The sequence below is a fragment of the Dendropsophus ebraccatus genome, chromosome 8 (assembly GCF_027789765.1).
Source record: "Dendropsophus ebraccatus isolate aDenEbr1 chromosome 8, aDenEbr1.pat, whole genome shotgun sequence".
In the NCBI taxonomy this organism is placed as follows: Eukaryota; Metazoa; Chordata; class Amphibia; order Anura; family Hylidae; genus Dendropsophus; species Dendropsophus ebraccatus.
The window spans coordinates 15,293,977-15,310,508 of NC_091461.1; the positions used below are offsets into that span (position 1 = coordinate 15,293,977).

At 46.8% G+C, this 16,532-nt stretch overlaps 1 protein-coding gene across 1 annotated transcript in view; it reads left to right on the top strand.

Annotated features, from left to right (window-relative positions):
• The first annotated feature begins 334 nt into the window (after positions 1-334).
• Positions 335-16,532, top strand: part of C1S (complement C1s) — a 78,710-nt gene continuing 62,512 nt past the window's right edge. Inside the window, exons 1-3 of the mRNA XM_069979874.1 lie at positions 335-626; positions 723-930; positions 3,421-3,592. Of these exons, the coding sequence (XP_069835975.1) occupies positions 616-626; positions 723-930; positions 3,421-3,592 (391 nt within the window). The 5' untranslated portion in view covers positions 335-615. The remainder of the gene's footprint in view (positions 627-722; positions 931-3,420; positions 3,593-16,532) is intronic.

Below are 16,532 nucleotides of genomic sequence, written 5' to 3' on the forward strand. Positions count from 1 at the left end.
AATTGGCTTTTAGTACAGTGAAATTTTGCAGAATCCAAAGATCCAGCAGCTACTGAACAAGCATCTTATTTCATTTACTACTATATTTATGACATACAGAGAGCAGTAGACTGCTAGTAAAAGTCGGGGGATTGTGGAGAGAAGACACATTTAAGGTGTAGAGCCCCTTTAAGCCTGGGTTGATGATTGATGTGGTCTCTGTAGTTGCTGGCCGGGGGCCATGTGTCTGGGTGATGGTGACTGGTCAGGACCGCTCCCTCTTCCCCCTCCACTTTCATTTATTGGAAATCATCTGCTTTCGACTCAAAGAAAAAAGAATCAGAGTCTTACGAAATCCTGGACTTTCCCCGAGTCCTGACACTACATCCCACTGGTCCTCTGCAGGGTGGGACCCACTGATCGTCCACATCTGGATCCCCCCCCCCTCTCGCAATGACTCCGGTTCTCAGGCCCTCACTAACATAGTAAGGGGTTAAATCCCTGGCGGGGAGCTCCAAAGTCCGTGACAGAGACACAACAAAAATCTCTCCCTCTAATAAGATCCGAAATGCGTTAAGTTAGTAGACGGGCGCTTGACATATATCATCTGCTGTGAGCTGTGACTCTGCTGTAGGCATGACGCTGAGGTGAGTGCCCCCCACTGCTGACCTGCGGAGCTAGCAATCTAGTGCATCCTACCCATAATCCTATGGACCATTGCTATCATGTTGTATCTTATACAGGTGGCTGCTCCTCGCCCTCCTGGGTTGTGTCAGTGCGGAGTCGCCCTCTATGTTCGGAGAGATCACATCCCCCAATTACCCGCAGTTTTATCCTAATAATGCTGTGAAAACCTGGAATATTCAGGTCCCGGATGGGTATGGAATCCGCCTGTACTTTATACACCTGGACATTGAGCCCTCGGAGAACTGCGAGTATGACTCTCTGCAGGTAAGTACGAAGCAGGGCGCACAGGATTGCACTTGAACTACAACCCCCAGCATGTGTTATTGTATGCTGGGGGTTATAGCTGGAGAGCAACAGGTACATATGTAGGGGGAGATTTATCAAACATGATGTACAGTGAAACTGGCTCAGTTGCCCCTAGCAACCAATCAGATTCCACCTTTCATTTTTCAAAGAGTCTGTGAGGAATGAAAGGTGGAATCTGATTGGTTGCTAGGGGCAACTGAGCCAGTTTCACTGTACATCATGTTTGATAAATCTCCCCCTAGTGTCCCAGCACAGGTGGGCCTCTAAGTCTTTATTGCACCCGGGCAAAGTAACTCACTCCCACAGTGGAATATGACCAGAAGTATCCTGTGTTTTCCCACTAGAGGTCACTAATGTGTTGTCTGTATGCTTTATGTTATGCACAGCTGAAGGAAGCATTGGGTTAACAGTGTTTGCAAGCTAGTTTGCCCCTACAAAAGGGAGGTTAGTACCAGGTGGGAGGAGTTCTCTAGTCAGTTCAGTCAGAGAGAGTCAGACAAAGGCACAGTTCCTGCTGCAGTGAAGCCAAGGCCTGGCTTTGGCCAGGACCCTTGTCAGGGACTAAGAACCAGACTATTCCTTATGAAAGCAAACACCACTAGCATGCAGTGCTAGACCCCCTTAGGAGGAAAGGACGTGCTCTGAGGATCACCTTGTCCATGCCAGGGATACTCTCTACAAGTAACAGGGCAGTATACCTGGTATTCACCCCAGCAGGACAAAGATGCAACTTGCCTACATATTCTGCTGTAACGCATGGCTGTTCTAAAAGAAAAAGTTTCGGGAAGTCTGCTCAACCCAGCGCAGGGACCTGGGGCTCGTACTACCCTAATAGGACGGGTATCCCGACACTGCAGGGCATTAGGGGGTCAGATACGTGAGTATGAGTATCTTCTTCTTCTCTCAACTAAACTATCCCGGCAGAGAACACAACTACATTGGACAAGGCCCTTAAAGTGCTCCTCAACTCTCACCTCTACAGAGGCTACTGCCTATCATTCTGCACTTACACACCAGGGTTAAACTTGGGTTATCCAAACCTGTGGAAACAGTGCCTGTCTGACCGTGGGTGGGTGGCTACCGTGACAAGTGCTCAAGTGATCCACACCCAATTAGCAGCCACAACACCGCCAAGCTACCCCGGCCACGGCACATAGAGATGAGTGGACACTTTATAGATCTGGCGCCACTCATCCCAAGAGGATGAAAAATTGTTGGGTCTTTGCTGCCTGCAATAATGGACAATAGGGGCCCCCAAATCTCCCAATATCTAATATCTATGGGCATTTAAAACACAGTGGTCTAGAGATGAGACCATGAGTAGGTGTGAACAGACATCAGTGGGTGTGTCATAGGGTCATGTGACAGGAGGCACCTCCCAGGATGATAGGCAGGATTTATCATGTAACATAAAATGAGGCATCTATACATTCCCAATCTATAATATTAATGTCAGGAACTTACCTCACCGGGTTCCTGCGGCGTTCTCTTCTTGCTCGGCTCTGGCGGCCGGCTCGGGAGCGCTCCGTCGCTCCGCCCGCCGGAGCCGAGTGACGTCACGGAGACCCAACTGCATCCCTGACAACCAGCGACGCCGTGGTCACGTGACTGTCAGCCGGCCGGCACATCAGCTGGGCGGCGTTCCTGCAGGCTGAGTGGCGGATCGCTCGGCCACTCGGCCTGTGGTACTGCAGCTGTGGCATGGCTGGATTCAGGAGGCCGGACCAATCAGCCTTTGGTCCGGGCTCCTGATCCAGTATAGTGAAAGTCAGAGCCAGCTGGTAATTGCTGGCTATCAGTTCATTCTGATCCCAGCTCCCCCCGTCCTATTCCTGCGAACCCCGTCCTAATTCCTTCTGCCTGATTTACTCGTGTTCTGACCTCCGCCTGACTTTTGACTATCCCTTGTGTTCCTGACTTTGTACTGCGTTGCCCGTGTGGTTTGACCTGGCTTGTGCCATTACTCTTTATTGTGTTCGTCTGTCTGTACTGTTCAGTGTGTTCACTTACGTAGCGTAGGGAACGTCTCCGTGGTTGTCCGCGACCGCCTAGGGTCGACTGAGGCAAGTAGGCAGGTGACAGTGGGTGGGTTCAGTTCAGGGCCCACTGTCTGGTTGTGTTTGTCCCTTCTGACAATTAAAGCCCAGCCTCACTGCTGCCCTCTAGGGGCTCAATAATATTCAATTATGGAAAGAAGAGAGTTCTCCTTTAATTTCAGAGAACGCCTTTAAGGATATTATAACACCGTATCTAACCTATACATGGCCCCATCATCACCGGATCATTGGCCAGGTGGATATTGCCAGATCCACCAGGTTATAAAATATTCACTTTACAATGTGTTTGGGGACAATGTTTGTTTTGTGAATTTTTTTTAATATAATTTTTTGTTCTTCTCCTTGGTGGAAATACGATCTTTGACGGGTGACCTCCATCTCTACACTACAGGTTATCATTGGAAATGAGGTCCAGCAGGTTCTTTGCGGCCGCCATTCCTTTGGGTCAAGTGGATTCCCGAAAGAGAAATTCTATCTGACCACCCAGATGAAACTATCATTCAGGTCTGACTTCTCCAACCAGGAGAGACATATCGGATTTGCTGCTTATTACGTGGCTGAAGGTGTGTAACCTGCATAGGTGCGAGAGTAAGAAACACAAAGATACAGAGAGATAAGTTCCATGGTGGGGCCCTTCTAGCATCATCAACCAGGTGCTATTGCCAGTAGAGAAGCCCACTGCTGTATGCCCCGATATCCCATGATTGAGACCATCTCAGCTCTGACTTGGACCTGCAGTTGGCAATCCATACTACAAACACCATATTTGTGTTGCGTCCAATGGGCCCTGCTACACGCTCTCTAGTCCTATCTTTTAGTATTATTGTCCATGCGCTGCTGCCAGACACATCACAACCTATGTGGTTGTCACATCAGCACTTTTCTAGCTGGCAGAGCATTAGTATTACTCATTTTAGGTTGTTTAGGTCTAAACTAAGTGACCTCACTGTATTCTCACTTCCACACTGTGTACAGTGACACTTCTCCTTCCCTTCTCGAAATCAGAACCGCAGTTAATCTGAGAAGTCTCGAAAGTGCTTTTATAGCTAGAAAAGTGCCGTATTTTGTCACATCGTCGCATGCACATCCTCTTTGGTGGTCGGCAGTCACCACTTATATACTTATTTCTAGATTAACGTTTTCCTAAAGTTTTAAAGGGGTATCCCCAGGATAGGCTGAACATAAGTAGGACGGGGCATCCCCAGGATATGCTAAACATGTAAGGTAGGAAGGGGTATCCCCAGGATATGCTGAACATATCAGATAGGAAGGGGTATCCCCAGGATATGCTGAACATGTAAAGTAGGAAGGGGTATCCCCAGGATATGCTGAACATATCAGGTAGGAAGGGGTATCCCCAGGATATGCTGAACATATTAGGTAGGAAGGGGTATCCCCAGGATATGCTGAACATATCAGGTAGGAAGGGGAATCCCTAGGATATGCTGAACATATCAGGTAGGAAGGGGTATCCCCAGGATATGCTGAACATATCTGGTAGGAAGGGGTATCCCCAGGATATGCTGAACATATCAGGTAGGAAGGGGTATCCCCTTGATATGCTTAACATGTAAGGTAGGAAGGGGTATCCCCAGGATATGCTGAACATATCAGGTAGGAAGGGGTATCCCCAGGATATGCTGAACATATCAGGTAGGAAGGGGCATCCCCAGGATATGCTGAACATATCAGGTAGGAAGGGGCATCCCCAGGATATGCTGAACATATCAGGTAGGAAGGGGCATCCCCAGGATATGCTGAACATATCAGGTAGGAAGGGGCATCCCCAGGATATGCTGAACATATCAGGTAGGAAGGGGTATCCCCAGGATATGCTGAACATATCAGGTAGGAAGGGGGATGCCCAGGATATGCTTAACATGTAAGGTAGGAAGGGGTATCCCCAGGATATGCTGAACATATCAGGTAGGAAGGGGCATCCCCAGGATATGCTGAACATATCAGGTAGGAAGGAGCATCCCCAGGATATGCTGAACATATCAGGTAGGAAGGGGCATCCCCAGGATATGCTGAACATGCAAGGTAGGAAGGGGGATGCCCAGGATAGGCTGAACATAGGTAGGACGGGGTATCCCCAGGATATGCTGAACATGCAAGGTAGGAAGGGGCATTCCCAGGATACGGGGAACATGTAAGGTAGGAAGGGGAATCCCCGGGATATGCCACACATATGCTGAAGTGTGTGTCTCACTTCTTGGTGGCCGCTTGTCTCATACAGACCTCAGTGGAAGCTGTTACTTTAGTGTCTGGAGAATGCAGCTTCCAGGAATGAGCAGACCTGTTCCCCTCATAAGTATGTCCTGTAGATTGGGGGTGTCAAACTCAAATACACAATGGGTTAAAATTAAAAACTTGGGCCAACCTTGATATCTATTGAAGCGTGCGAGCAGCATTTCTGGCCCTTTCATAGCGGTGTTCCTGACACTGTGAGAGTGGTGTGCGTCACTCAGAGCTTTGCACTACCAAAATGAGATGGAAAACTCCCACAAAAGTGCCTCACATGGTAATAGTGTCCCATACAGTAGTCAGACCCCCACATTAGTGTCCCATACAGTAGTCAGACCCCCACAGTAGTGTCCCATACAGTAGTCAGACCCCCACAGTAGTGTCCCATACAGTAGTCAGACCCCCACAGTAGTGTCCCATACAGTAGTCAGACCCCCACAATAGTGTTCCATACAGTAGCCAGCCCCCCACAGTAGTGTCCCATACAGTAGTCAGACCCCCACAGTAGTGTCCCATACAGTAGTCAGACCCCCACAGTAGTGTCCCATACAGTAGTCAGACCCCCACAGTAGTGTCCCATACAGTAGTCAGACCCCCACAATAGTGTTCCATACAGTAGCCAGCCCCCCACAGTAGTGTCCCATACAGTAGTCAGACCCCCACAATAGTGTCCCATACAGTAGTCAGGCCCCCACAATAGTGTCCCATACAGTAGTCAGACTCCCACAGTAGTGTTCCATACAGTAGTCAGACCCCCACAATAGTGTCCCATACAGTAGTCAGACCCCCACAATAGTGTCCCATACAGTAGTCAGACCCCCACAGTAGTGTTCCATACAGTAGTCAGACCCCCACAATAGTGTCCCATACAGTAGCCAGCCCCCCACAGTAGTGTCCCATACAGTAGCCAGCCCCCCACAGTAGTGTCCCATACAGTAGTCAGACCCCCACAATAGTGTCCCATACAGTAGTCAGACCCCCACAGTAGTGTTCCATACAGTAGTCAGACCCCCACAATAGTGTCCCATACAGTAGCCAGCCCCCCACAGTAGTGTCCCATACAGTAGTCAGCCCTCGACAATCGTGTCCCATACAGTAGCCAGCCCCCCTGATCAGGCTTGGACTGGCCCACAGGGGAGCAGGGGAATCCCCCGGTGGGCCCTACCCCTTGGTGGGCCCCTGATCAGGAGCTGGGCCTCCCTGTTTAGCAGCTCTAGGATGACATATATTCCCCAGGACTGCGGCACACGCCTGTCACCTGGTCATTCATTGCCTCTATATAGCAACCTGGGGTTTCATCTTCTTATATAATCATCTTATTATATATTATATCAAGAAACTTAAGTGGCACGCTATGCTCTACACATAGAGTGACTGACAAGTTACTAGCAGTGAGCTAGCATCGCTGTTCACATACACAGCTCCGTGCAAAGTCGCTATAGTAATGTGAAGGTTTATTGCTGCTTATATCTAGTATATGTAGAGTGGGCCAGTAGAATAAAATTCCCTGGTGGGCCCAAGGTATCCCAGTCCAACACTGCCCCTGATACTGTCCCATACAGTAGCCAGCCCCCATAATAGTGTCCCATACAGTAGCTAGCCCCCCCCCCCCCCCAACAGTGTCTCATATGACATAATGTATGTACGTGCTGCGGGTGGTAGGCCTGTGTGTGCCCTGTACATGCACTCTTGCCTTTCTATGGGGGTCCAGTGGTTTGGAGAGCTCATACTTCCTCCTGTGCTCTCCACTGCAGCCCCCCACCCCCTACCATAATCACTACCCCGGTCCTCCTGTGTAATTGGCAACTCCTGTTGCCTATCCAGCCTGTAATCCTGCGGCACCTCCTCTGGTGTAAGTAGTGCTGTGGTGCTGCTGGGCATTCTATGTGCCCAGCAGGGAAGGGAACTTCTCTCCTGTCCCAAATGCAGAGCGCCTGTCACCTCAGTACAGCGCCTTTCCTGCCCCACACATAGAACGCGCGGCAGCACAACTTACACAGGAGGAGGGGCCAGAGGATTACAGCCTGGATTACACAGGAGGAGTCGGGCACTGGTGGTCATTACGATAGATTTTTGTTTTGCATCATGCACAGGCCGATAGAAAACAATGGCGGCCCAGCTTTGTAATACTCTCCAAAAAAATGGCTCTGCGGGCCAGAGATTGACATGTCTGGTCTAAGAAACATTCCGCCACATGGAGCATCCTAAGAAACATTCCACCGTATGGAACATCCTAAGAAACATTCCGCCACATGGAACTCCTAAGAAACATTCCGCCATATGGAACGCCCTAAGAAACATTCCGCCACATGAAATGGCCTAAGAAACATTCCACCACATGGAAAGTCCTAAGAAACATTCCGCCGTATGGAACGTCCTAAAAAACATTCCGCCACATGGAACGTCCTAAAAAACATTCCGCCACATGGAACGTCCTAAGAAACATTCCGCCACATGAAACGTCCTAAGAAACATTCCGCCACATAGAACGTTTTAAGAAACATTCTGCCACATGGAATGCCCTAAGAAACATTCCGCCACATTGAACGTCCTAAAAAACATTCTGCCACATGGAACGTCCTAAAAAAACATTCCACCACATGGAACGTCCTAAAAAACATTCCACCACATGGAACGTCCTAAGAAAAATTTTGCCACATGGAACGTCCTAAGAAACATTCCACCAGATGGAACATCCTAAGAAACATTCCACCACCTGAAATGTCCTAAGAAATATTCCGCCACATGGAATGTCCTAAAAACATTCTGCCACATGGAACGTCTTTAGAAACATTCCGCCACATGGAACGTCCTAAGAAACATCCCACCACATGGAACGTCCTAAGAAACATTCCGCCACATGGAACTCCCTAAGAAACATTTCGTCACATGGAACGTTCTAAGAAATATTCTGCATCATGGAATGTCCTAAGAAACATTCCGCCACATGGAACGTTCTAAGAAACATTCCGCCACATGGAACGTCCTAAGAAACATTCCGCCACATGGAACGTCCTAAGAAACATTCCGCCAAATGGAACGTTCTAAGAAACATTCCGCCACATGGAACGTCCTAAGAAACATTCCGCCACATGGAACGTCTTTAGAAACATTCCGCCACATGGAACGTCCTAAGAAACATCCCGCCACATGGAACGTCCTAAGAAACATTCCGCCACATGGAACTCCCTAAGAAACATTTCGTCACATGGAACGTCCTAAGAAACATTCCGCCACATGGAACGTTCTAAGAAATATTCTGCATCATGGAATGTCCTAAGAAACATTCCACCACATGGAACTTCCTAAGAAACATTCCGCCACATGGAAGGTCCTAAGAAACATTGCGCCACATGGAACACCCTAAGAAACATTCCGCCACATGGAATGTCCTACAAAACATTCCGCCACATGGAATGCCCTAAGAAACATTCCGCCACATGGAATGTTCTAAAAAACATTCCGCCACATGGAACGTCCTAAGAAACATTCTGCCACATGGAACACCCTAAGAAACATTCCGCAACATAGAATGCCCTAAGAAACATTCCGCCACATGGAATGTCCTAAGAAACATTCCGCCACATGGAATGTCCTAAGAAACATTCTGTCACATGGAATGTCTAAAAAAACATTCCGCCACATGGAACGTCCTAAGAAACATTCCGCCACATGGAACATCCTAAGAAACATTCCGCCACATGGAAGGTCCTAAGAAACATTCCGCCACATGGAAGGTCCTAAGAAACATTCCGCCACATGGAAGGTCCTAAGAAACATTCCGCCACATGGAATGTTCTAAAAAACATTCCGCCACATGGAACGTCCTAAGAAACATTCTGCCACATGGAACACCCTAAGAAACATTCCGCCACATGGAATGTCCTAAGAAACATTCCGCCACATGGAATGTCCTAAAAAACATTCCGCCACATGGAATGCCCTAAGAAACATTACACCACATGGAATGTCCTAAGAAACATTCCGCCACATGGAACACCCTAAGAAACATTCTGCCACATGGAATGTCCTAAAAAACATTCCGCCACATGGAATGCCCTAAGAAACATTCCGCCACATGGAATGTCCTAAGAAACATTCCGCCACATGGAACGTCCTAAGAAACATTCCGCCACATGGAACACCCTAAGAAACATTCGGCCACATGGAACGTCCTTAGAAACATTCCGCCACATGGAACGTCCTTAGAAACATTCCGCCACATGGAACGTCCTAAGAAACATTCCGCCACATGGAACGTCCTAAGAAACATTCCGTCACATGGAATGTCTTAAAAAACATTCCGCCACATGGAACGCCCTAATAAACATTCTGCCACATGGAACTTCCTAAGAAACATTCCGCCACATGGAAGGTCCTAAGAAACATTCCGCCACATGGAACATCCTAAGAAACATTCCGCCACATGGAACACCCTAAGAAACATTCCGCCACATGGAATGTCCTAAAAAACATTCCGCCACATGGAACACCCTAAGAAACATTCCGCCACATGGAATGTCCTAAGAAACATTCCGCCACATGGAATGTCCTAAAAAACATTCCGCCACATGGAACGTCCTAAGAAACATTCTGCCACATGGAACACCCTAAGAAACATTCCGCCACATGGAATGTCCTAAAAAACATACCGCCACATGGAATGCCCTAAGAAACATTCCGCCACATGGAATGTCCTAAGAAACATTCCGCCACATGGAATGTCCTAAGAAACATTCCGTCACATGGAATGTCTTAAAAAACATTCCGCCACATGGAACATCCTAAGAAACATTCCGCCACATGGAACACAATAAGAAACTTTCCGCCACATGGAATGTCCTAAAAAACATTCCGCCACATGGAACGTCCTAAGAAACATTCCGCCACATGGAACACCCTAAGAAACATTCCGCCACATGGAATGTCCTAAGAAACATTCCGCCACATGGAATGTCCTAAAAAACATTCCGCCACATGGAACGTCCTAAGAAACATTCTGCCACATGGAACGTCCTAAGAAACATTACGCCACATGGAACGTCCTAAGAAACATTCCGCCACATGGAACGTCCTAAGAAACATTCCGCCACATGGAACGTCCTAAGAAACATTCCGCCACATGGAACGTTCTAAGAAACATTCCACCACATGGAACGTCCTAACAAACATTCCGCCACATGGAACGTCCTAACAAACATTCCGCCACATGGAACGTCCTAAGAAAGATTCCGCCACATGGAACGTCCTAAGATACATTCCGTCACATGGAATGTCTTAAAAAACATTCCGCCACATGGAACGCCCTAATAAACATTCTGCCACATGGAACTTCCTAAGAAACATTCTGCCACATGGAATGTCCTAAGAAACATTCTGCCACATGGAATGTTCTAAAAAACATTCCGCCACATGGAACGTCCTAAGAAACATTCTGCCACATGGAACACCCTAAGAAACATTCCGCAACATGGAATGTCCTAAAAAACATTCCGCCACATGGAATGCCCTAAGAAACATTCCGCCACATGGAATGTCCTAAGAAACATTCCGCCACATGGAATGTCCTAAGAAACATTCCGTCACATGGAATGTCTTAAAAAACTTTCCGCCACATGGAACGTCCTAAGAAACATTCCGCCACATGGAACACCCTAAGAAACATTCCGCCACATGGAAGGTCCTAAGAAACATTCCGTCACATGGAATGTCTTAAAAAACATTCCGCCACATGGAACGTCCTAAGAAACATTCCGCCACATGGAATGTCCTAAGAAACATTCCGTCACATGGAATGTCCTAAGAAACATTCCGCCACATGGAATGTCCTAAGAAACATTCCGCCACAGGGAATATCCTAAAAAACATTCCGTCAAATGGAATGTCTTAAAAAACATTCCGCCACATGGAACGTCCTAAGAAACATTCCGCCACATGGAATGTCCTAAGAAACATTCCGCCACATGGAATGTCCTAAGAAACATTCCGCCACATGGAATGTCCTAAGAAACATTCCGCCACGTGGAATGTCCTAAGAAACATTCCGCCACAGGGAATGTCCTAAAAAACATTCCGTCACATGGAATGTCCTAAGAAACATTCCGCCACATGGAACGTCCTTAGAAAAATTACGCCACATGGAACGTCCTAAGAAACATTCCGCCACATGGAACGTCCTAAGAAACATTCTGCCACATGGAACGTCCTAAGAAACATTACGCCACATGGAACGTCCTAAGAAACATTCCGTCACATGGAACGTTCTAAGAAACATTCCACCACATGGAACGTCCTAAGAAACATTCCGCCACATGGAACGTCCTAACAAACATTCCGCCACATGGAATGTCCTAAGAAACATTCCGCCACATGGAACGTCCTAAGATACATTCCGTCACATGGAATGTCTTAAAAAACATTCCGCCACATGGAACGTCCTAAGAAACATTCCGCCACATGGAACACCCTAAGAAACATTCCGCCACATGGAAGGTCCTAAGAAACATTCCGCCACATGGAATGTTCTAAAAAACATTCCGCCACATGGAACGTCCTAAGAAACATTCTGCCACATGGAACACCCTAAGAAACATTCCGCCACATGGAATGTCCTAAGAAACATTACAACACATGGAACACAATAAGAAACATTCCGCCACATGGAATGTCCTAAGAAACATTCCGCCACGTGGAATGTCCTAAGAAACATTCCGCCACAGGGAATGTCCTAAAAAACATTCCGTCACATGGAATGTCCTAAGAAACATTCCGCCACATGGAACGTCCTTAGAAAAATTACGCCACATGGAACGTCCTAAGAAACATTCCGCCACATGGAACGTCCTAAGAAACATTCTGCCACATGGAACGTCCTAAGAAACATTACGCCACATGGAACGTCCTAAGAAACATTCCGTCACATGGAACGTTCTAAGAAACATTCCACCACATGGAACGTCCTAAGAAACATTCCGCCACATGGAACGTCCTAACAAACATTCCGCCACATGGAATGTCCTAAGAAACATTCCGCCACATGGAACGTCCTAAGATACATTCCGTCACATGGAATGTCTTAAAAAACATTCCGCCACATGGAACGTCCTAAGAAACATTCCGCCACATGGAACACCCTAAGAAACATTCCGCCACATGGAAGGTCCTAAGAAACATTCCGCCACATGGAATGTTCTAAAAAACATTCCGCCACATGGAACGTCCTAAGAAACATTCTGCCACATGGAACACCCTAAGAAACATTCCGCCACATGGAATGTCCTAAGAAACATTACAACACATGGAACACAATAAGAAACATTCCGCCACATGGAATGTCCTAAAAAACATTCCGCCACATGGAACGTCCTAAGAAACATTCCGCCACATGGAACACCCTAAGAAACATTCCGCCACATGGAATGTCCTAAAAAGCATTCTGCCACATGGAATGCCCTAAGAAACATTCCGCCACAGGGAATGTCCTAAAAAACATTCCGTCACATGGAATGTCTTAAAAAACATTCCGCCACATGGAACGTCCTAAGAAACATTACGCCACATGGAACGTCCTAAGAAACATTACGCCACATGGAACGTCCTAAGAAACATTCCGCCACATGGAACGTCCTAAGAAACATTCCGTCACATGGAACGTTCTAAGAAACATTCCACCACATGGAACGTCCTAAGAAACATTCCGCCACATGGAACGTCCTAACAAACATTCCGCCACATGGAACGTCCTAAGAAACATTCCGCCACATGGAACGTCCTAAGATACATTCCGTCACATGGAATGTCTTAAAAAACATTCCGCCACATAGAACGCCCTAATAAACATTCTGCCACATGGAACTTCCTAAGAAACATTCCGCCACATGGAACTTCCTAAGAAACATTCCGCCACATGGAATGCCCTAAGAAACATTCCGCCACATGGAATGTTCTAAAAAACATTCCGCCACATGGAACGTCCTAAGAAACATTCTGCCACATGGAACACCCTAAGAAATATTCCGCCACATGGAATGTCCTAAGAAACATTCCGTCACATGGAATGTCTTAAAAAACATTCCGCCACATGGAACGTCCTAAGAAACATTCCGCCACATGGAACACCCTAAGAAACATTCCGCCACATGGAACACCCTAAGAAACATTCCGCCACATGGAAGGTCCTAAGAAACATTCCGCCACATGGAATGTTCTAAAAAACATTCCGCCACATGGAACGTCCTAAGAAACATTCTGCCACATGGAACACCCTAAGAAACATTCCGCCACATGGAATGTCCTAAGAAACATTCCGCCACATGGAATGTCCTAAAAAACATTCCGCCACATGGAATGCCCTAAGAAACATTACACCACATGGAATGTCCTAAGAAACATTCCGCCACATGGAACACCCTAAGAAACATTCCGCCACATGGAATGCCCTAAGAAACATTCCGCCACATGGAATGTCCTAAGAAACATTCCGTCACATGGAATGTCTTAAAAAACATTCCGCCACATGGAACGTCCTAAGAAACATTCCGCCACATGGAACACCCTAAGAAACATTCCGCCACATGGAACACCCTAAGAAACATTCCGCCACATGGAATGTCCTAAGAAACATTCCGCCACATGGAATGTCCTAAAAAACATTCCACCACATGGAACGTCCTAAGAAACATTCCGCCACATGGAACGTCCTAAGAAACATTCCGCCACATGGAACGTTCTAAGAAACATTCCACCACATGGAACGTCCTAAGAAACATTCCGCCACATGGAACGTCCTAAGAAACATTCCGCCACATGGAACGTTTTAAGAAACATTCCACCACATGGAACGTCATAAGAAACATTCCGCCACATGGAACGTCCTAAGAAACATTCCGCCACATGGAACGTTCTAAGAAACATTCCACCACATGGAACGTCCTAAGAAACATTCCGCCACATGGAACGTCCTAACAAACATTCCGCCACATGGAACGTCCTAAGATACATTCCGTCACATGGAATGTCTTAAAAAACATTCCGCCACCTGGAACGCCCTAATAAACATTCTGCCACATAGAACTTCCTAAGAAACATTCCGCCACATGGAATGTCCTAAGAAACATTCCGCCACATGGAACGTCCTACAAAACATTCCGCCACATGGAATGCCCTAAGAAACATTCCGCCACATGGAATGTTCTAAAAAACATTCCGCCACATGGAACGTCCTAAGAAACATTCTGCCACATGGAACGTCCTAAAAAACATTCCGCCACATGGAACGTCCTAAGAAACATTCCGCCACATGGAACACCCTAAGAAACATTCTGCCACATGGAACGTCCTAAAAAACATTCCGCCACATGGAACGTCCTAAGAAACATTCCGCCACATGGAACACCCTAAGAAACATTCCGCAACATGGAATGTCCTAAAAAACATTCCGCCACATGGAATGCCCTAAGAAACATTCCGCCACATGGAATGTCCTAAGAAACATTCCGCCACATGGAACGTCCTAAGAAACATTCTGCCACATGGAACGTCCTAAGAAACATTCCGCCACATGGAATGTCTTAAAAAACATTCCGCCACATGGAACGTCCTAAGAAACATTCCGCCACATGGAACACCCTAAGAAACATTCCGCCACATGGAACACCCTAAGAAACATTCCGCCACATGGAAGGTCCTAAGAAACATTCCGCCACATGGAATGTTCTAAAAAACATTCCGCCACATGGAACGTCCTAAGAAACATTTTGCCACATGGAACACCCTAAGAAACATTCCGCCACATGGAATGTCCTAAGAAACATTCCGCCACATGGAATGTCCTAAAAAACATTCCGCCACATGGAATGCCCTAAGAAACATTCCGCCACATGGAATGTCCTAAAAAACATTCCGCCACATGGAACGTCCTAAGAAACATTCCGCCACATGGAACACCCTAAGAAACATTCCGCCACATGGAACGTCCTAAGAAACATTCCGCCTCATGGAAGGTCCTAAGAAACATTCCGCCACATGGAACTTCCTAAGAAACATTCCGTCACATGGAACACCCTAAGAAACATTCCGCCACATGGAACGTCCTAAAAAACATTCCGCCACATGGAATGCCCTAAGAAACATTCCGCCACATGGAATGTCCTAAGAAACATTCCGCCACATGGAATGTCCTAAAAAACATTCCACCACATGGAACGTCCTAAGAAACATTCCGCCACATGGAACGTCCTAAGAAACATTCCGCCACATGGAACGTTCTAAGAAACATTCCACCACATGGAACGTCCTAAGAAACATTCCGCCACATGGAACGTCCTAAGAAACATTCCGCCACATGGAACGTTCTAAGAAACATTCCACCACATGGAACGTCCTAAGAAACATTCCGCCACATGGAACGTCCTAAGAAACATTCCGCCACATGGAACGTTCTAAGAAACATTCCACCACATGGAACGTCCTAAGAAACATTCCGCCACATGGAACGTCCTAACAAACATTCCGCCACATGGAACGTCCTAAGAAACATTCCGCCACATGGAACGTCCTAAGATACATTCCGTCACATGGAATGTCTTAAAAAACATTCCGCCACATGGAACACCCTAATAAACATTCTGCCACATGGAACTTCCTAAGAAACATTCCGCCACATGGAATGTCCTAAGAAACATTCCGCCACATGGAATGTCCTACAAAACATTCCGCCACATGGAATGCCCTAAGAAACATTCCGCCACATGGAACGTCCTAAGAAACATTCCGCCACATGGAACGTTCTAAGAAACATTCCACCACATGGAACGTCCTAAGAAACATTCCGCCACATGGAACGTCCTAAGAAACATCCCGCCACATGGAACGTTCTAAGAAACATTCCACCACATGGAACGTCCTAAGAAACATTGCGCCACATGGAACGTCCTAACAAACATTCCGCCACATGGAACGTCCTAAGAAACATTCCGCCACATGGAACGTCCTAAGATACATTTCGTCACATGGAATGTCTTAAAAAACATTCCGCTACATGGAACGCCCTAATAAACATTCTGCCACATGGAACTTCCTAAGAAACATTCCGCCACATGGAATGTCCTAAGAAACATTCCACCACATGGAATGTTCTAAAAAACATTCCGCCACATGGAACGTCCTAAGAAACATTCTGCCACATGGAACACCCTAAGAAACATTCCGCAACATGGAATGTCCTAAAAAACATTCCGCCACATGGAATGCCCTAAA